We start from the raw sequence: 22,294 nt of genomic DNA on the forward strand, positions 1-22,294 counted from the left end.
GCTGTTGTGCAAAATGAAAGTCCTTCCTCAAGGAGCCTCAGAAAATCAGCAGTGGCCCTGCGCCATCAGGTGGTCGGCAGCTGCAGCCCCGCCCCTCTCCAGCCTACCCAGCCCCAACACCAGGCCCCTGCCAGGGCCCCCGGTCTCCAGCTGCCCTGCTCTGGGGGCGTCCAGGTGGCACCAGGACCCATTCACACCTTCTCACAGGGACTCAGGCCGTCACCGACAGGTAAGGTCGCCGGTGGGTGCAGAAGCGAGTCACAGAAAGCTACTTTAAAATATAATATTCATTTTCCTTATTAGAAAAGTAATACATACTCATTAAAGAAAATTTTAAAAACAGACAAAGAGATAAAAATGTCAAAAAGCATCCATGACTCCACCACCTAGAGAGGGCCACTATCAGTCTTTTTCTTTTTTCTCTTTGCACTGGGCGGGCAGGGAGTGATTGCCCTCAGCTGTCTCCGAGCTGAGATGCACTGTCAGGGGTGACATTCCTATCACAAATCAGGGTAGCATCTGGCCCACAAGCATGGACTACAGTAGGCCATGGGTGGCCTACTCTTCCAGGGAGGGGGGCTCTGCCATCCCCCAGCAGCCACACAGCAAAGGGCATCTCTGAGGCCATCAGTCCCCTGCATCCCATGGTGAGGACTGACCCCAGCAGGAAGGATTGCCCAGGGGTGCCCGCTGTGGGCTATGGACAGTCGTCCAAGGGAGGGGCAGGAGGATACCCATGACCACACTCTGTCTGCTCTCCCCCCCACCCACTCAAGGAGAGCACTCCTGTGTGGGTCAGTTCCCACCCCAGGGGAAACTGAGCAGGCCTGGACCCTCCCCGGCCTTGGGCCACACCTCCGTGCTGGTCGAGAATACACGAGCTGCCCCCTGCTCCTTCGACCTGCTCAGAGAGCTCCCAGCAGGGCTGGGTGGGGCCGTCGGTCGGGCAGGCAGACTGACACCTCTGCCCAGCTGACCATCTGCCCCAAACCTGCTAGGGACAATGGGCACAGAAGCAGATGTGGGCCAGAGGGGCAGGAGTGGGGTTGAGTGAGGGAAGGGTGGGTGGGAGAAGTGGGGGCAGGATGGTGTGAGGGCTCCACACCCACCTGGCGTCCGCCTCACTGTAGTACTCTCTTGCCACAATGTCCTCAAAGAGCTCCCCACCAGTGACCCTGCAGGAAAAGCACACAGAGGTTCTGGATTCTGGAGACCCCTGTCACCTCCATCTCCACCACCACCATCAGCCCCATCTCCACCACCTCCTGCATGTCATCACGGTCAACACCACCAGCATCTCCATCTCCGCAACCATCAACACCACCACCATCTCCACTTCTGCCACCTCCTGCATGTCATCCCCATCAACACCATCACCATCTCCACCTCCACAACCATCAACACCATCATCATCCCCACCTCCACCACCTCCTGAATGTCATCACCAACACCACCATTTCCACCTCCATGACCATGAATGCCACCATCATCTCCACCTCCACAACCATCACCACCATCACCATCTCACTGCCTCTTGCATGTCATCACCTCAACACCACCACCATTTCCACCTTGACAACCATCAACACCATCACCACCTCCACCTCCACAACCATCAACACCACCACCATCTCCATCCCCTCCTGCATGTCATTACCATCAGCACCACCACCATCACCATCTCCACCACCTCCCACATGTTATTACCACTACCTCCACCTCCACAACCATCAACACCACCATCACCATCTCCACCACCTCCATCTCCAGCACCACCACCTCCGCCCTATTGCCACTGTCACCTAGGACTGACAGCTTACCAAGTGCTTACTCACATATGGCGGCGTTCAATATTTTAGACCTCACACTCACTCCATGACGTTGGCACTCTTATACTCATAAAACTGAGTTGCAATGATCTCAGTGACCTGCCCAGAGTGGGCAGCACAGGAGTTTGATCCAGGCCTCTGCAGTGTTACCCAGGCCTGTGACTCTAATTCTAAGCCTGAGAAGATCTGGTTTCCCTCCTCAGACCTGCCAGAGCCAGACATGTGGCACTCACACAGATTGGCGGGGCAAGAAGAGGGGATGCCTGGATTTGGCCTTCCTGGTGGGTGAGGTTGCAAAGTGTTGGAAGTTCCATTTCCAAGAGGAGAGTGAGATCTCTGTCTACACACCCTCTTGCCATGTGTCTCTGCCCAGTGAGTGGCCTTCAGGCCCTATGGTCAGGACGGACCCCTCCAGGGCAGGAGCCACAGCACGGAGGACCTCCAGGAACCCAGAAAGGGTTGGGGCTTCCCAGGGTCCCCTGGGCTGGGAGACGTGGGTGTGGACAAGAAGATGAAGGAAACAGGACAAAGGACAGATGCACAGGTCAGCAGGGAGGTGACCAACTCCATACACTCTGAGACCACTGGAAGCCTCCATCTAGAGCTTTCCCACTCCTGCAGTGGTCCAGAGTCTCCTCCCCTGTCCTGGGGGACCAAGGGGCACCTCCCTCTGCAGCCACACCTCCTTCCAGCACCCCATCTGCAGCTGCACTGGCCCCACGTGCAGCGGTCTCTCCATTTGCATTTCAGTTCTCATTAGTTCTCGAAGGTGGGGCTTAGGTCAGCCTCATTTTTGTACCCAGGACTCAAGGCTGAACTGGCACATGGCAGAGGCAACCAAAGGCATGAGCACTGCTCAACAGGCAGCCCTAGTGTAGGTGGGCTCTTAGTGTTGGAGAAAAACAAAATCGAGGTAGTGTTGTGTGTTAGCATGCCCCCTACTCCAGGCTAGATGCTTGCCAGCCCACTGGACCCCCCAACAACCTCGGGAGTGGGGAGCTTTTAGGGTCCTACTTTGCCACCAAAGGAGGCTGAGGCTCAGAGCAGGCGATTGCCCAAGGAAGGCAAAGCCTCATCTGCCTATGTGCACACGTGTGTGCGTGTGTGTGTGCGTGTGTATGTGTGTGTGTGTGTCTAGCAGAAGGATGGAGTTCTAGGTCCAGCCCAGGAGAGGGGGACTCACTGTTTATCTCTCTGCACACACAGCTCACAGGTCAGGCTCTGCAGACTCCGAGTCCAAGCACAAGGCAGAGGCAAAAAGGCTGCCAGGTCTTGGCCAGGGCTGCAGGAGGAGTGCAGGGAGCCCCACAGGAGGCCTTGCTCGGGGTCAGGGACAGACCCTCTGGGTCTCTGCATCCACAGGAGGCTCCAGTCTGTGCTGATGGGCACCTGGGGCTGTGTGGTCCAGAGCTGCATGGCAGGGAGTTGGTTGCTGGGGCGTTTGGCGCTGGCCACGCAGGGCCTCATCTGGAGACCAGCACCCCCCACCCCCATTCTCCCACTTCTCAGGCCCTGGTTGGACAACGTGGCTGACTCTGGGCTGCAGCCATGGCCCACAGGGGAGCCCCTTCCTCTGTTCCCAGGCCTGGATTCCACGGCCCTAGTGAATCCCAAGCGTGTGGAGTGGGGAAACCTGACAACCCCTAAATACACAGAGCCCCCAAACTACCGAGGGGCTTTGGGGCCTCCTAAAGGTGATGTCAACCCAGGCCAGAAACTGCTTCCCCAATTCCAGGGCCACAGAGCTGCAGAGGGTCTGCAGCACGGCTGTGGCTGTGGCAGTGTCTCCAGCCTTCCCCTCTTCCTCTGCAGCCCCCCGTGCAAGCGCTCCCTTCACCCCAAAACCTTCCTGAGGCCCCGTGGTGTCCTGGATGCCCCAGAGTGGGGGCTTCAGCAGGGCTGGAGCCACAGAGGTTTGAGGGGAGGATGTGCAGGGTCCAGGCCCTTCCCACTGCCCACTCCCTCTAGGAACACTAGCCAAGTGCCTCTTACCGGCCCCCCCAGAGCCTCTCCCCACACCCAGCTGTTGTGAGGGCCAAAAGAGAGAACCTCTCACGTGTGCACACACACGTGCACACACGTGCACGCCCGCGCACACACACACCCCATTCTCTCCCCCCTTATCTGCACCCATCGGCTGCAGGGGCCCAGACACAGCCACCCTCCAGCCCAGTGGCCTCTACGTCTCCTGGGAAAGAGGCTGGTGGGTCTGGGGGCACACAGGGGTGGCAGCGAGTCTGCCACCTCCACAGGGGCCATGGAACAGACGTTCCTGGCCACAGCCTCGGTCTGGCAGTGGCAGCTATGTCCCAGGTCAGCCACCTGGCTGGTGACTTGAAGCGGTGTCTTGTGGGACACCGGGGGACCGAGAGGTGGCCAAGCCCCTGCAGGGACACTCCCAGCCTCCCTGGACCAGAGGACCCCGAGTGGGCTGGGGCTCCTCAGGCCTCCCAGCCCCACGGCAGAGGCACCTGTCATTTGAGGGAGGAAGAGCTCCCACTCTCAGGCAGGCTCCTCTCATCACCACGGCGACAGCACCCTGGCGGGCTTCCCTGGCCATGTGGCCACCTGGAGGCCACAAGAAGCTGCCCAAAGACTACGGGCCCTGGCCACCTCAAGGTCCCAAGTGACACTGACTCACAGACAGCTAAATATAGCGCTACTTAGTGGGAGCTGTCTGGGAGCCAGGGGAATGAGATCACCGCTTCCACAGCCAGCAGAAAGTGAGAGGCAGCACAGGCCCCCACGCCTTCTCACTCAGCCGCCGCACCTTCCCCACGTGTACACATGCGCACATGTACACACACACAAATCACACACACACACACATGCACGTTCACACATGCACACTCCACAAATCACCCACATGAACTCAGTGCACCCACAAGCCACATGTGTGCATACACGTGCATACCCCCCATAAATCACACATATGCACACACGTGCACAGCTACCCACAAATCACACATGTACACACATTCATGCAATCACACTCAACAGACATGCACATACTCACTCTCACATGCTGACACCCACACATGCCTGCTCATAAACACACAAAAAAGCACAGTCATATGCACACGTGTACACACTCCCACACACTCGTGCAATCACACTCTCACATGCTGACACCCACACATGCACACTCATCAACATACACAAATGCACACAATCATAAACACACACACGCATTCTTACATACACATGCACACACACACACACACGCTCATGCTAGCCAGTGGTGCCCCAGTCCAGCTGTGATGAGGACCCCAAGAGAAGGAAGTTGAAAGAAGGCCACTGACCATCCCTGTGGGGGTCTGCCCCTTCTCCTCTCCCCTCCGCCCCCACCAGCCTCCACACAGCCCCCACCTGTTCTGTGTGGAGGAGAGGGCCCAGCAGGGCAGGCCCATCCCTGTGGGACTCCATACCCCAATGTGAGGGAGGCTGGACTGGGTGCAGCTGGGAGCAAGGTGACCCGGGAGTTGGGGGACTGTCTGCCAGGTGCTAGGGAGGCCATGGATCCCACCCCAGGCCGAAGGCTGGGAGCAGACAAGGGCAAGTCCGTGGTCCCTGGCACTTACAGATCGAAGACCAGGTAGTGGAACCCCTCCTCGGAGATGCTGTCGTGAAGGCGCACTGTGGGGACAGGAGAGGTTGTAAGGGGCTGGTAGCAGCCTGGGACCCACCCACACCACCAAGCCTGCCTCCGCACCTGTCCAGGCCCATGGCCAGTATGCAAACCCTCAAAAGAGGGAGCCCACCCCCTGCCAAGGGCTGGCCTGGGGCTTCCCACCGCACGGGGCTAGGGAGGGTCCAGCTGGGCGGGCTGCAGGGCAGAGCCGAGGGGAGAGCTGTGGGCCCCACAGGTTGGCCAGCCCCAGGTGAGCAACCACGGAGCCTCTGGGTGTCGGTCTCCCCTTTCCTCTGCCAGAGGGAGACCCAGGACCCTCTCAGCCTCCAGCTGGGGCGTCCACTGCTCCCAAACATCGCAAAGAGCAGCAGTAGGGGCGGGGGCCATGGCGTACAAGGGCTCATACACCAGGACCCAGCAAGGACCCTCTGAGGGGCTTCATGGGAGAGGAGCACAGTGAGGCTCCATCTCCAGCCTCTTGGGCCAGGCTGAGGGGGCAGGAATGCCCAGGCAGAGGACCACTCGCCCAGTGAGGCATCACTTCCAAAGTTTCAGAGCCTAAGCTCCCATTCCAGAACCAGCGGCGGTGAGCAGGATGGCGCCACAGCCACGCGCTCCCTCATCAAGGTTTAGTCTGTTTTCTCTGTATCTCTGAGCCTGGAACAATGCCAGGCCAGAGTGGTGCCAATTAGGATTTGATGAATGAATGAATGAGCGAAGAGTGAGCAAGTGAGTGAACATTCACGTAGATTTCAGCACCAAGAACGCAACCCCAACGCCTCCTTTCCCTTGAGCTGGAGATGCACCTGGCACTAAACAGCAAATATTTCTAGGCATGGCTCATTTTAGACACTGCCCTCACGTGCTGGATGCTGCCCTTTGCGTCGGGAGCTGCCAGAGCAGATGCCACTCTAAGCGCTTTGTGTGCTTATCCACAACCATCCCAACCATCCCAGGAGGTTACAGATGAGGAAGCTGGTGTACAGAGGAGTTGAGTGACCAGCTGAGGATCACATAGCTCACAAAAGGCAGAGCAGCAATGTGGACAGGAGCTCAGAATCCCCAGAGTGCTGCCGCTCCATTAGCCTCAGCCGCTGGGCCCGGTGCTCCTCGGGCCTCTCCCGGTGGGAGGGGGCCGCCGGCGTCCTCCCTCCTCCAGCTCTGATGCTCCCAGGGGCCTGGCCAGCAGTGTCTTCACACCAGGAACCCCAATCTGGCTGCAGCAGCCCCTGACCTCTAGCAAAGCCTGGCACCGAGGGCGAGCCCTGCCCAAGCAGTCAGGGCGCCTGGTCACTGAGGAGAAGGGCCCGTGCTGGCTCTGGGGGCGCCTCATCTCGCACACCTGCCCCTCTCACCGTCTCCCCCTCCCACCGTCTCCCCCTCCCACTTCTGGTTCTGTGTCTCTGCTCAAAGGTCCAGTGTCCAGCCTTCTGGCCTCTACCCCTTACAACCACCCCGGCCACATCCTCACGCAGTGAGGTCTTCCAGGGCCCACATCCTCCACCAGCTGCCTGGGCTGTGGTCCCCTCCCCCCCTCACTGGGCATATCCAGGAGGCCTCCAGCCATGCAGAGCCCACAGTGACCTCCCTTTGGCCTGCGCACACCTGGGACCAACGCCCGGCACCCTCCCACCCGACCCAACTCCACCCAAGCTGGCCTGCGTCTCCCTAACACACAGTGTACCCAGCTCCCTGGCAACCTCCATCTAGGACCCTCCTGCGAAATCACAGAGTGAACAAAAACTCACACCCTCCTGACTCCTTTCTGGTGGGGGCTCAGCAGGTCAGCCCCTCTGAGCAGCCTCCCCACCCCTAGCTGCCTTCACTCAAGCCCCAAGCAGAGAAGGACCCAGGGGCCCACCCTCCACCACCTGCGAGCCCCTGCAGGCAGCACCCACCAAGGACACTCCTGGGGGCCTTTCTCTCCTCCCGTGCAGGGAAATCTGACTTCCCCAGGGAAGCGCCAGGGTCCATACAGCTGTGGTGCTGCACGGCCTTTCTCCTGGTGGAGGCCACCACTGCCCCCAGGCCACTGCCCCCCAGGGCAGGTGACAGGGGTCAGCTCCCAGGTCCTGCTGGGGGGGACGACACCGGGGTCTGTGTGGGATTCGAGGCCGTGTGTACATGGACACTTTTTTTTTAACATTTGAAAAACAACTGTATGTTATTTTTATGGTTTAGAGAAAAACCTATGTAGCACATCAGACCCGTGATTTCACAGACAGGGCTAAGTAAAAAAGTGAATTGTCATAGAATCAATTTAAATAAAAACAGTAAGTAAATAACTGCGGGTGACATGCAGAGATGGCAAAAAAATAAATTCCCAGCAGCACCCAGGAGAGTCCGGTCCGAAAGTCCTGGGTGAGGACAGTGACAGGGGACCAGGGTGTCCAGGGACACGCCCACCCCTGCTGGGGCCACAGCTCCTCCAGGATCTGTGCCCCGAGTCCCGGGCTGGGGGGCTCTCGTGGGAGTCCCTCTGCCCGTCCCAAGAAGTCTCTCAGACCCTCCCTGGACCCCTGTGCTGTCCGCGCTGTATAACATGATCAGCTGTGGGATGGCAGCACGGGCCCTGAGCACCTGGAGACTGGAAACCTTTCACCTTTCCCCTCTGGCACTGGCCTCCTCGTCTTGGCGGGAAGTCCTCCCAGGTCCACCGTACTCCATGATGCTCACCTGCTCAGCTCATGGGTGAACCACCCAGCGAGGGAGGCTGTTCCAGCCCCAGAAATCAGGAGGTGGGGATTCACCCTCACTGAGCCAAGCCCAGGGGAGAGAAGGTTGGTGTGCAGAGGGGAGGCTAGAGAGAGGCTGGGGGAGGCTTGGGGGAGGCTGAGGGAGGCTGGAGCGAGGCTGAGGGGAGGCTGGGGCGAGGCTGAGGGGAGGCTGGGGGAGGCCGAGGGGAGGCTGGGGGGAGGTAGGAGGGAGGCTACAGGGAACCTGGAAGGATGCTGAGGGGACTCCTCTGAGTCGAGGCTGATAGGCTCTGCTCACTCCCCGACGGGGCACTGGGCCCAGCTTAACAAGCTACAGAAGAGTCTACCTGCCGAAGGCTCTGCTTAATCTCTGTCGCCCCAGGGCCCCAGGGGGCAGCGAGAGGTTTGGGACCTGCTTGCCTGCTGAGTGGCAACCTCTTGAGGTCCTGGCTAAGGCCCAGCAGTGAAGTGAGGGCAGAGGCCACCTTGCCCACAGTCACGTCTCCATTCCCAGGACCTCCCCGGTATGGGGTAGATGTCCACAAATATGCATTGAATAGTGAATTCCTGAGATCCCAGCTGGAGGGTGCCCACCTGAGGTACCACACATGGGGAACAGTGTGTGTGAAGGGTGCAGCCCACTGCAAGGCCCTCGAGGGTCACGCCGGTCCCAGACGCCCAGGCCTGCTCCTAAGAGGGGTCCCCACTGTGTCCCTACCCCAGGCACTACCGAGGCCAGGCCACATGGCTGTCTCTGCCCAGGTCCTCTCTTGTCTCTGAAGAGAAACTAAACCACCAGGGACAGGGGCATGGGGGTGCTCTGCCTGTGCAGCCGCTCATTGGGGCCAGTTCTGTGTACCCCACTCCCAACGTGACAGCTCCACCCAGCAGACATCTCATGTGCTCATCACGGTGGTCATGAAATGCACGCAAATCCTCTGATGCTTCTCATTTAAGACGGCAGCTTGGTTCCCTTGCCCTCGTGTGTGGTCTTCAAATAAACAGAATAAGGCAGGGTGATGGCATAACATGTCCCAGACTAGATCATGAAAAGACACGGCAGTGCCTCCACAAGTTAAACACAGAATGACCAGGTGGGCCAGCAATCCCACTGCTGGGTATATACCCAAAGAATTGAAAGCAGGGACTTAGGCGGATATGTGTACACCCGTGTTCACAGCAGCATTAGTCACAGTAGCCAAAAAGCAGAAAAAAGCCAGATGTCCACAGACAGATAAATGGATAAGCAAACTGTGGTCTATACACACAATGGAATATTATTCAGCCTTGAAAAGGAAGGGAATTCTGCAATATGCTACAGCACGGATGAACCTTGAGGACATTATGCTGAGTGAAATAAGCGTGTCACAAAAAGACAAATGTTGTATGATCCTACATCTATGAAGTTCCTAGAGTGGTCAAATTCATAGAAACAGAACAAATGATGGTTTCAGGGCCTGAGCGGGGCAAGGGGGCTTTAGTGTTTAACGGGTGCAGAGTTTCCACTCAGGATAATGAAAAAGGTTTGGGTACAGATGGTAGTGATGGTGACACAATATTGTGAATGTACTTAATGCCACTAACCTGTACACTTAAAGACGGTTAAAATGATAAATATTATACTATGCATATTTTACCACAGTTTTGGGGGAAAAAGCACTGTGTTCCTTGTTCTACTCCCTCTCCCTCTCTCGTCTGTGTGTCTCTTTCTCTGTCTCTCTCTGTCTTTCTGTCTCTCTCCCTCTCTCATCACACACTCTGGGGAGCCTGGTGCCATGTCCTGAAGATACTCAAATGGCCCTGAGGCGATGCCCAGGTGGGGAGGGATTCAGGCCTCCTGCTGACAGCCATGTGAGCGAGCCACCTTGGAAGCAAATCCTAAAGCTCCAGTCAAATCTTCAGAAGACGCAACCCAGCCAGTGCCCACACCACACTGGAGCCCCTGAGCAGGCCCGGCTCCCGGCATGCAACCTGTGCAGCTGCCCCAGGCCCCAGGCTCAAGAGGTCCCCGCTTTGCTGTGGCTGTCTTGAAATTCTTAATTTTTGAACAAAGGGCCCACATTTTCATTTTGCACTGATCCCACAAATTATGTAGCAGCCCTGACCACCCAGCTGAACTGCTCTTGAATCCACAGAAACTGAGAAAACCAATGCTCATTGGTTGAGTTTTAGAGTAATTTGTTACACAGCATGGATGACTAACACACTCGTGAAACAGCTCCACAGAGTGGGTGGCACTTACACCCCCATTCCACAAACAAGGAGACTGTGTCTCAGAGAGTCCAGTGGCTGCTGCAGCCTATGAGTGGTAAGGCTGGGCCCAACTCCAGGTCTCTGCACCCTGAACCTCAGCATGTCACCTCAGAAGAGAGCGCTTTACAGCTTACACCCTGTTCTCTGTGTGAATCATCTCAGGTCCTCCTACAAGGTCTCCATGAGGGAGGCAGGAGCATCTCTACTTTATGGATGGGAAAACTGAGGCTCCTTCCCTCCCTCCCCATGCCCTGAGCACAAATGCTTCCAGAGTAAGCCGGGACAGGAAGGGGAACACCTCCCAGAGCCCCCGCCCCACACCTGGCTGCACGTGGTCCCGCTTCCTCTCCCGGGGGGCCGGGAGCACTTTTGTGCAGTGGTGGGGCTGGACGGACATGGGCCTCGGAGCCAGGGATCCCTTCATATCCCCCTCAAGTCTTACCTACTACTCACTCCTCAGAGAGCCCCTCTGGAGTCTACAGAAAATGTCCTGTCTGAGCCCGGCAGTCTCAGCTCTGCCTCCTGTGTTCTGGGACGTTCTGTCTGAACCTCACAGTCTCTGATCTGGCTCTTCTGTGTTCTAGAATGTTCTATCTGAACCTCAGTCTCAGCTCTGCCTCACCTGTGTTCTAGAAAGTTTCGTCTGAACCCCACAGTCTCTGATATGCCTTTTGTGTTCTAGAAGGTTCTATCTGAACCCCACAGTCTCTTATCTGCCTCCCCTGTGTTCTAGAATGTTCTATCTGAACCCCAAAGTCTCAGCTCTGCCTCCTCTGTGTTCTGGAATGTTCTGCTTGAACTCTGAAGTCTTTGATCTGCCTCTCCTGTGTTCTGGAATGTTCTGTTGGAACCCTAGTCTCAGTTCTGCCTCCTCTGTGTTCCAGATTGTTCCGTCTGAACCCCACAGTCTCAGCTCTGCCTCTCTTGTGTTCTGGAATGTTCCATCTGAACTCAGTCTCAGCTCTGCTTCTCTCGTGTTCTGGAATGTTCCACCTGAACTCCACCTCTGCCTCCCCTGTGTTCTGGAATGAAGCCAGTACAAGGACTTCAGGGACTGCTCAGAACTGATCCAGAACCACACTGGACATCTAGGCAGGGCAAGGACACATCTTGAAGAACTGTCCAAAAGCACCAACCCAAAGAACACGTGAGTCTTCTCCCCTAAATAAGGGGATTCCTGAAAACTGTTCACAATGGGGGACTCATCCTTGGTTGGTGCTCAGCGGATGCAGGGGAGGGGGCTGGTGAGGGAACGGGTGTGGGCAGAGCTGGCAGAGAGTGGCATCTGCCTGGCAGCTGGGCCTGGATGCACTGAGGGGCAACAGCCTGGGGAGGCGAGTTCAGACTGGAGCCCACTGTTTGTTGAAACGTGCCCCAGCCGGTAAGGAGTGGGCTGGGATCTCTGTCGACACCTGCGTCAGGATCACCTGGCATGCTCTCGGAGATTCCCCACACCTCCGAGTCAGGCTTTCTGGGGGCAGATCAGGAATCCGAATGCCAGTGGGAGTCTGTGGTTAAAAGGCACATGGGCTGAAGCCTGCAGGCTGCAGCAGCACTGTGGCCCACACCTAAGGGCCTGCCCAAGAGATGGGAAGTCTGCCTTCCCCTGCACCTCCTGTTTGGGCCAGCACAGCTGGAGAAGAGGCAGCATCCCAGAGGGGCCACAGCCAGAGGGGCAGGGGCTCCTAGGACCAGCTCTGAGGACCAGCCAAGCACTCCTGGAGCTCCTGGAGCTCTCTTGGTCCCACCAGGAGCCCCAGGTGGCCGAGGCCCACCTCTGGGATGCTCCAGGCCAGGGACTCTCAAACTGGCTGCTCAGCACAGCCGAGTATTGCTTTTACAGCCAGAGTCCTGGGCCCCACCTGGCACAACTAAATCGGGATTTTGGCGACAGGGGTCCAAGAATCCACTCTGACCAGCTCCCAGGTGCCTCTGAGGCAGTGGGCCCACTGTCCCCACCGTCCCCTCGCTGCCTCCTGGTTGCTTCCCAATGTGGGCAGGCCTGGGTCCTGGGCTCCTCAGAAGTCCCTACAGGGACCAGAGTTAGAGAAGGACAGACAGCTGGACACACACGCTTGCTCCATAAGGCGGCTAGCAGGGCCCACCCTGGAGCCGCAGGGGTGAGGGGTGGGCAAGTGGCTGAGTGGGGCAGGCCAAGTGGTCCCTGGAGATGCAAGCCAACTTCCAGGATCAGCACGGCTGATCCGAGCATCTCCTACAGTGGTGTCACCCACACAGACTCAAGGACTTCAGAAAGAAGGGACCTTCCAGTGGGCAGGGTGGCTTTGCTCCCTGAGGCCAGGGCCTGGGCTCATGGGGCTGCACGTGCCCCTGAGAGGCAGCTGACAGGTTGGGACCTCCGGCCCAAACCGCCATTCCAGAAGCCCTGGGCTGGCGGGGACAGCAGAGGTCCTCAGAATCAGACCTCGGGCCTCAGGCCAGGGCTGCACCTGGTGTGGCCTGAGGGGTCTTTGGTGGCACACTTTTCTCTGTAATCCGGCTGTCTTGCGGCTGTTCCGAAGCGACAGAACAACCGGGCCCCTGCATGTGTTCACCAGGATCACAGCTTGGAGTTATAGAGTGCGGGGCAGGGACCCGTCAAGGCAGAGCCTGGCCTCGACCTTCCGCAGGGAGCCCCCAAACCCCCGGAATCCCCCAGGTCAGGGAGAGGAGACGTTTCTAGGGAACTGAAGGTGGGATACTTCAGTGGAGAAGGTGTCTGTCTGAAAGTCCTCAGAAAGAAAGAGCTTCTTGCTACCCGCGCCCCCTGCTCCCCACCGCCCCCTCAGAGGGCCGCTCACCGATGTTAGAATGCTTCAGAAGGCGGCAGATTCGCGCCTCTCTCTCCAGCTTCTGGTGATCTGGGGACAGAAAGGGACACGGTGTCACCTTGTGCTCCTGCAGCCCATGACCCCCCATGCCCAGCACCGCCCAGACCACCACGTGCCGGACAGGCCGCCAACCACGAAACCCACGGCCAGGGGGACGCACCCGCCACCTCTCTCAGCGTCTGCCTGCTGACTGCCTGTGGCGGGGACATGTCAGGTGGTAACCCCCACACCCAGACCCCCAGCCGGCAGTGCTGGGGCAGGAAGAAGCTGCCAAGTGTTTAGAGAGAGGCCCATGGGAGGCAAGGAGTGGTGTTAACTCAGGGCCACAAGTCCCCAGGTGATTCAGGAAGAGAAAATGCCGGATATTAGCAGCAGAACTGAGAGCACTGATTTAATCCTTCACTTATTTGTCCTAATTCCACACTCTTTGGAGCTTTCTGCTGAAGCTGAATTTGTTCTTCAGAGGCGGCTGTGGGGCTGGCAGAGCAAAGCTGCCTGCCGAGTGGGGGCCATCCAACAGGCCTCCGGGAGCAGCATGGGCCTCAGCGGACTCTGGCTGGAGATCTGGGGAAAGCAGGCACGACCTGACCCCCAACCCCACACACAAACCCACAACACACTGTGTTTTGATGGGCCGTGTTTATGCAGTATTGGCAGGAGGACGAGTCAGGGCTCAGAGGAAACTGGCCCTGGGCAAGAGACACAAATGCGCTGGAGCCAAAACAGCCCCTTGGAGCCCTGCGCCTGGCCTCCTCCCCGGCGAGGTGCAGTACTGACTCCAGAGGCCGCCTCAAGGACCAAGGACTTATCAGCCAGAAATTTTATACTCCAAACAAACAGAGGTGCCGGGAGGATTTAAAAGCTGATGGAGATTGTAATAGCAAAAAACTGAAAAACCCCATGTTTCCATTGACCAGAGAGTGTACACAACAGAACATCCCTCAATGTGTGCACATCACCCCAACACCCCAACATCAGCCTGAGCGAAAAAGCCACTCACAGAGGAAGACCTGACCATGCTCCCTTCACATAAAGGTCAAAACACACACACCACTGGGCACACGTGTGGCCCCACTGGAAACAAAGGCGAGGGCTTCCGAGTTCAGGATGGCGGCTGCCTCAGGGTGAGACACGACTGGGAGGGGCATCCAGGACCCAGGACTCCCACCCTGTCCCTCTACGCACTGAGCCCCTCACGGGGAGCACACGACCACACCAGACAAGACCGCAGGGCTGCCTGATTCACCAGGGACCCCGACAGCACCACCACAGGACACAAGTGCTAATGACAAAGGTCCTCAGAAGCAGGAGAGCCACTCCACAGACTCCTCAGACCCAGGCCTGGCTGTGCTTGGGGAAAAAGATCCAGCCACCAGAAGGTCCCCCTGCAGGCAGGGAGCCCTTGACTCCTGTGTGGTCAGCTCTCCCTGGGCTGTGTGACAGTGGCAGGCTGGGAGGATCGGGACAGCCAAATGCAGTCATACTTGCAAACATGTGTGTGCCTTTCCTGAGTGGAAAGTCACACCTGCAAACAGGAACCTCTCTGGGGAACACCTCAGGCATCCAGCTGGCTCTCCCTCCTCCAGGACAAGCACTCGAGCCTCCCGGAAATGCTAACATCCCCCTGCGCTGCCCACCTGGCTCCCATCTGTTGTGCCAGGCACGCTGGCACCTGGAGGGCTCTGCAGAACTGCAGGGTGGAGCTGGCCTTCGGGACAGACCCTCACCCCACCCCTCGCGCCCTCACTGACACAGCCGATGCAGCAGGCACTGGTGTGGTGTGGTCCCCATCCTGCTGTGGTGGGAGCTACGCTTCAGCAGACAAGACGCAGCAGTATTTGTGATGGCCAACACTGGATGCAGCCCAAAAGGCCCGTTAGAAGGTGAACACAATCGCGCCACAACACACACGGCGTGGGTTCCACTTCTCCATTCATATGAAGCTCAAAAACTGGCCACAGGGGACATGCTGGTGGGGGCGGGGGCTGGTCCATACACTTGAGGCCCAGCTCCAGAGGAGAGCAGGGGGGTGGTGTCCCAGCACCCAGGACCCGCTCCCTCCCAGGACAGCAGGATCAAGGGCTGTTTTTTCTCTCATAGTGTTTATTTTAAACTTATTATTCTGAACGTTTTTGAGACTGAGAGAAAAGTTGCAAGAACAGTACACAGTACTCGTAGAGAGCACTTCTGTATAAACTCTCAGTCCCTCCGTACAGGGAGACTAACTTGTTCTGAGCATTTCAGCGTAAGCCCCACACTTCGTGTCCTACCAGGAAACCCCTGGGTGTGTATCTGTGAGAACAGGACATTCTCCTACAGTATCTCAGCGCAGTTATCCCACCAGTAAATCGAACACAGATACCGTACCTGAATCTAACCTACAGTCCATGTTCCAATTTTGCCAACTGTCCCAATAATGTCATAGCTGATTCCCCCCGGACGTGGATGGCAACTGAGAACCCTGACTGCATGGGGATGGGGCTAGAGCCAGGCTGAGGTCAGGGAGAGCCCAGGAGGGGAAGGTCATGGGAGCGGGGGTAAATCATTTTCTTTGGAAAAATTGCCTGATTTTGGTCATAAATAAAAACCAGAAGAAATATGCATGTGGGAACCCATCTTTGGGAAGGAGATAACTTAAACGACTATACTTTATTGCTGAAACTTATCACCGACGGCAGAGCCTCACCCAAAAGATCTCAACCTTCTTCTGAGCATGTTTGGGGAGAGAAATTATTTGCATGGGGCCAAGAAAGGGCACCTGGCTGCCCAACCCCGGCACCGGTGTCTACCCCACGGCCACAGCAAGTCACTGATCCTCCCTGCCGTCCCCTTTCTGTATCAGGCACAGCAGCACTCAGCCGAGAGCGGCTCTGAATCTCTGCATCACGACTCACCCTCTAAGCTGCTAAGAGCCCACGTGCATAACATCACACCAAGATGGTGACAGCGCTTCGCTCTGGGTGGCAGAATTTTATTTTATTATTATTTTTTTTATTCTTCGTATTTTTCCCCAACTTGGACCATAATCTTATGTTACTTTTATAATTAGGCAAAATATTGTTGCCTTTAAAAAAGAGTTTGATCCTGTCTCCAGTGAGCATAAAGCCACCAATTAAATATGATGCAAGTGTGTCATAAAACCTGCTATGGTAACATTTGCCCTGAAATTAAAAACCTAAGCTGATTAAAAACCTAAGTGACCTTGGATGATAATGAGAAGCCACAGGAGAGGGGTGGGAGGAGGAGGCTGTCCCTGCCCAACCCAGAAGGCCCATCTCGGGACAGGCACGCAGCAGGGGGGAAGAAGAATCCAGCTTCCTAACTCTGCTGACATCCTATTATTTCCTTTCTACAAAGTCGAGGGAGTTATTCCTGAACTTCCAAATTAACATCGTAAACCCCACCACGGACATGGTTAAGTCAGTCAAATTTAACCCAGTCTGGTTCATAAGAAGCGAGTCCTGGCCCTAAATCATCAGCTGAAACCTGGGAGGACCCCTCCACTCCATCCCGTTCCCTAGTGGGCAGTGGGATGTGGTTTGGGCCAGCTACTGTGAACAAGCCCTGAGGCCTCTTGGAGCTGTTACACCTGCTCATCCCTGCCCACCCATCTCCTTCCAGGGGCTCTGGCCCCGGGGCCCTGCCTAGACTTGGAAGACAACAGCTGTGACCACCAAGCAGGCCTGTGGAGAGAACATAGTCAAACACTGCTCACCCTGCCCAGGGCCTATCAGTACCCTGGGGAATGCAGCCTGGTACACCCTCCTGAGGGAGGTCCCAAGAGTGTTCCTGAGCAGCCAGACCCCACCATACCCACTATAGTGATGAACCGGCTAGGCGGGCAGAGGGCGACCCCAGGAGGGACCCACCAGGCACCTGCCAAGGCTGTAGGGGCTGTGGGGGCCGAATGACCAGGCCAGCCTTGGGCCCAGCCAAGAGGTTTGAAAGGGCCTTCCTGGGGCTGCGGCCAGGTGCCCTGACTGTCTGGGCACCTGGAGTTGCCCTGAGGCCCAGGCACCTGCTGCTCATGGCCCCACGGCTGGGCTACCTTGGCTGGCGTTTTGTTATGGGACGTTGGTACATGTCACAGAACATAACGCAACAGCTGTGCAGGTTGTGAAGCTAAGACAGGTGACCCCCAAGACTCTGCCCCACCTGACACCCCCATGTGTTCTGCCCCCAGAGGGTGATGGGTCCCCTCTCCCCAGTCGGTCCGTGTCAGACCTGGTCTGCATCACCCCCACGTGTGCACTGGCTCCCGGGACCGCACCTTCGACATTGAGTTTTCCACAGCGGGGTCTGAGGGCAACCTCTGAAACAGGATACGGACAGAAGTGGGGGACCAGGGAATGAGGGCACAGGCCAAGCTCCCCCCAACTTCCAGGAACCCCATCCCATTGAGGGGAGGTCCCTCTGCCCTTCTCCCACCCGCAGCCCCAAGGCCAGCACTGATGGAGGCTGGGGGACCCAGGGGACACGGGTTACAAGGAGCAGGTGCCGCAGTGCCGTGAGCCCTGAGGACAGCAGAGTCCGAGGTCCTGACACTGCCTGCGGGAGTCTCAGAGGGACAGAGCGCGAGGTTTGGGAGGAACCTGCTGTTCCTGGAGGGAAAGATTCATTCTCACACCCGCTCTGATGTGAAGCTCAGAGAGGGAGCTCCTGAGTTGAGCCATCTCTTAACTGCTCAGGCGTCTCAGGAACCCGCGCCCCATACGGAGACAAGCCTCAGTGCGCGTGGCCCGGACCTAGGCCAGAGGTGCCTGGCTCCCCAGTCTGGAGGCAATCTTACACACATGCATGCGACACACTTACACACCCGCTCCTGTGAGGGGGCCAGGGACACGCTGGCAAAGCCATAAAACAAGCTAATATTTCTCCTACCAGAGAAACACCTCACAGGTAAAACAGCCTTCATTTACACCCCATAAAATCCCTTATCAAACAAAACAGAACAAAAACAACTCTAAGACATCAGCTAAGCTGGACCCGCAACTACCCACCTGCCACCCGCCTGCCTGCACTCCACCGAAGCACAAGAGGGGCCCCCGCGCAGCTCCACGGCCTGCTCAGCCAGGGCAATGCGGAGAGCCTGCAAGCTCTTCTGGGTGATTCTGATGTGATCTCTGGGCCGGGGCTGCCCTCCACTCAGGTGCCCCCAAGGGGTGGGTGGAGGACTGCCGGGGGACCCCGGAAGGGAGGTGGCCCCAGTGGAGCCCTGCACACCCCACGCTGGGTGCACACCCCACCCGGGGATGGCAGTTCCCAGACCCCAGGAGCCAAGGAGGGGGCGGGCGCTGCTTGGAGCCGTCACTGTGCCGTGGCCAGTACCTACCCTACGAGGGCAACAGGCAGGGGCCCTCAAGGGGCAGGAAAAGACAGGCGCCCACCACGAGACGTCCTGGAGTGCCCACCACACAGGGCGCACAAGAGCGACATCTGATCTGTGCACGTTACAGGCATTAACCATTTAACTCCAACGACACCCTGAGGAGTGGCAGCAAGGAGACTGAAACCAGCGCCTTACCACCCCACACCGCCCTCGTCAGCCGGCGGGTCGCCCCAGGTGGGGTCTCCCCAAGATAGGGTCCCCTCAGGTGGCGGCACCCTGAGCTGAACAAAGAGAAGGCTGCTAAGGGTGGCTGGAGAGGCTCAGCTCACAGAGGTGGGAGAGGACATTTGTGAATGCTGCTGCACTCTGCAGTGTGGGGCACGGTCACAGCCAAGGACACTGAGGCACACAGAGGAGCTCAGAGTCCCCAAGGCCAGGACTCGACCTGAGGCCACCCACAGCCCCGGCCCTCCCAGCCCCCACCGGCTTCCCGGCTGAGGGTGACTCACTGCAGAGCCAGGGCTGGGGGGGTGAGAGGAGCAAGGGGAAGAGGGGCAGCAGGGACGTAGGTGGGCGCCTGGCCCCTTGCCAGCTGCCAGTGACAGCAGCAGTGCTGTCACTGGCAGAAGGACACCAGAGAGACACTGGGTGGGGAGAGGAGGGACGGGACGGGGAAGACAGGAGGCGCACCCATCAGGAGGGGCTGCCGACCTCTCCCCCAGGCTCGGCCCAGGACAAGTGAGGCCACCTCTTGGGAAGTTGGGAGGAGCATCCCGTGGTGCTGGATCGAATGTGAAATCCTACGTGGAGAGTCCACAGCGCCCAGCACGCAGCGAGGGCTCAGGATGCTCTCTCTCCTCCTGGGGCAGCAGCTGGACCCCCATGGACCTGTGGGGCTAGGTAGGTGGGCTAGGCACACAAGAGTCTCCATCTGCTTCCTCAGGTCCCCCATCCTGCTCAGAGGGTGACCTGACCTGGGATAGGGAGGCTGGAACACTCAGGGTGCCAGCTGAGGTCACGGGCCACGGTGGCTGCTGCCAAGGATGCCCTGCCAAACGCAGCAGCTCCTGGACACGGAGCCGGCAGGGATCTGAGCATCGTGTCGGGGTCAGGCCCCTGGCCCGGGGTTACTGTCCACTTCTGCCCTGAAGCATGGACACCTGCCTCTTGTGGCCAAGGCCCCAGGGGAGAAGGATGCCCATGGGGAAGGGCTAGGCTGGACTGGCCGGCCGTCAGGCGGTGAGCTGTGGGAGTGTGCGTGTGGCTGGGCCCCAGAGGGTGACACGTCTATAGAACTGCCTTCCTGAACACAGAGCTGGGAGCCCCAGCTGCAGCCCCCACCCTCGGTTGTTTGGCTTATCCTCGCCTGGGTCATTGTCACCAGAGCCTGGGGGCCATGCACCAGCCCGACACAGAGCCCCCCAGGGAGGAGAGGCCAGATGCCAATGCTGACCACCTTGGGGGATCTGAGGGGAGCCACAGCCTTTGGGGGGAGCCAGCGCCCACGTCCTACCCGTGTGTCCAGCTGTTGGCTATGCTGGGCCAGGGACTGCCCAGGCTCCTGCTTCCTCCAGACTAAGCCAGCAGTGAACCCAAACCAACATCATCAAGGTGGGGGACTGCGTGCTCACCTGCGTCCCGGTCTTGGGGGCCATGGGGACACTGGACGTGGGGTCCTGAACGGGGCCACCCCTCGCTTGAAGTCAGGTTCTCAAGTGTGTAAAGGGTGGAGGTTTCCCAAAGGGAGGTGGCGGCAGAGAGCAACCCCAGGATGCCGGCTCCTCCCCAGCCCACTTTGCAGAGCTGGGCACCTGACCTGTCATCCTCGCTGTTTTTCCTGCTTCCCTCCTCCAGCCTCTGTCCGACATGACACTCAACTCTGCCAGGTGTCCCCATTCCCCTCACAAGGGGGCTTCTGTTCTCCGAAAGGGAGGTGGGTGCTGGCAGCCATGCACATTGACAAGGACCCACTGTCCCCAGGTAACTCACTGCGCTGGGCCCCAGAACGCATCATTAGGGGATCCCTCCTCTCCTTCCCATCCGCCTCCACCGCCTGCACCATTGGATGGCACGAGAGAGCTTTCTAGAACCTTAAGAGGCTCATGGATATCCCCATCACAGATCATTCTCGGTGCATGCTGTCTGGCATCAATACCTTAACTCACGCATCCGAAAGTTCTCAAAGTCCCGGGGGACAGAGCACGGGCACCCCAGCCAGCAGCCCTCTGTGGCTCCAAGCAGCCAGGTCAGAAGCTGACAGAACATCCTGGACCTTCACACTAGGCCAGCGGAGTCCATGGCGGAGTCCAGCCTGGGCACCTGCCCCACCACAGGACAGATGGGCTGCCGAGGAGGACACAGCTTTCAGAAAAGATGTCGCCAAGCCAAGGCTTCCACACCCTCACCTTCTGACAGGGCTCACAGGGTGGGAACTGTGGGACAAACCAGCCAAACCCCAGGGGCAGTGCAGGGTCCTGCAGCAGGGCCTGACCACTGGGTCACCACCACGGGGTGCAGGCCGCTTCAGGGGCCGGAAGAAGGTCGCAGGGGAGCGCTGCCCTGAGATCCTGGTGGTTCCTCTGCTCAAGAGCACGAGTGCCTGTGGGTCCAGCTGGGATTAGTGCCTGCTGTTTGCAGACCCAGCTCTGTGCAGTCCCTGCCAACTGCCAAGGGCTTCTCAGGAGGTAGGGCTGTTATTACCATCACCCCCAACTCTCAGACGGGGCACCCAACTTCAGGGTGCAGGGAGGCTGGGGGGAGTGGAGCTGGGCTGCCACCCAGGGAGCCTGGCGCCAGAGCCCATGTGCAGGCAGCAAGAAGGCTCCAGCCATCCTGGGGTCTTTCCCGTAGGGCTTCTGTAGCCTTCGATGGGCTAAGGTCTCCAGCCTGCTCTCCCAGGGAGCATCTCAGGCCCAGGGGGCCCCTGCCCTGCTCTGCATCCAGCAGTGGGATCCCAGGGAACACCCAGTCACGCCACAGCCCCTGGGTGGGCACCAACAGAGCAACGAAGATGAAAAGGGTGGCTTCACTGTGGCTTGGGGTGCGTGTTTTGTTTTAAAAAGTCAACTTGGCAACCAGGGTCACCTGGCAGCTCCACTGCCCAGCCAGGGCATCCTGCAGCTGCCGCGGCCTCACTGGAACAAAGAAAGGGCTGCCAGGTGAACACGTGAGCGTGGCAGGCACCCTGCTCCTCCCCACACCGGGCACAGACGCCTCTGAGCTGTTCAAGGTCACCTGGGGACCAGCCTGGCCTTCAGGGCCGCATGGCAGCTAGGTCCCCAGAACCCTCACTTCCTGGGGTCCATATGGCCTTTCAGCTGGTCCTCCATGGGGACAGAGGCATCTCCGGGTCCCTCATCAGTCTCAGAGCCATCACTCAACACAGGCACAGCTCAGCTTTGAAACAGACGTGGCATCTCATGATGCAAGGTCTAAAATTGAAGCCCCATATGACACGCTGCCCCGACGTCCAGGGAAACCAGGAGGGTCTGGAATGGCCTAGCTGTAGGCTCCCTGCCCAACTCTGCTCTGGGATAAGGTTCCCCAGCTAAACGGCCCTCCTTCCCAGGCCAACCAGGCACAGAGCCTGCCTATTCCTGAGGAGCAGCCTCAGTTCCCTGCCAGCTAGGAACTACTCCAACAAGCCGATCGCATCCCTCTGTGGGGACCAGGGGCACCCACTCTCTTGTCACTCAAAGCCTGCCTCTCACAGCCCCAGCTGCTCT

The 22,294-nt window shown here is 58.3% G+C and overlaps 2 protein-coding genes across 2 annotated transcripts in view; one reads left to right on the forward strand and one right to left on the reverse strand.

Moving 5' to 3' along the window:
• Nucleotides 1-22,294, reverse strand: part of CAMK2B (calcium/calmodulin dependent protein kinase II beta) — a 94,556-nt gene that overhangs the window by 31,118 nt on the left and 41,144 nt on the right. Inside the window, exons 3-5 of the mRNA XM_087428857.1 lie at nt 13,211-13,270; nt 5,411-5,465; nt 1,110-1,175 (exon numbers count right to left, since the gene is read on the reverse strand). Coding sequence (XP_087284983.1) covers nt 1,110-1,175; nt 5,411-5,465; nt 13,211-13,270 — 181 coding nt within the window. The remainder of the gene's footprint in view (nt 1-1,109; nt 1,176-5,410; nt 5,466-13,210; nt 13,271-22,294) is intronic.
• The window catches only part of OGDH (oxoglutarate dehydrogenase), a 394,430-nt gene that overhangs the window by 21,685 nt on the left and 350,451 nt on the right, over nt 1-22,294 (forward strand). The gene's annotated exons all lie outside the window — the stretch shown is intronic.

This window comes from Ceratotherium simum, chromosome 1 (genome assembly GCF_057802395.1).
Source record: "Ceratotherium simum simum isolate JZ-2026a chromosome 1, ASM5780239v1, whole genome shotgun sequence".
NCBI classification, from domain to species: domain Eukaryota; kingdom Metazoa; phylum Chordata; class Mammalia; order Perissodactyla; family Rhinocerotidae; genus Ceratotherium; species Ceratotherium simum.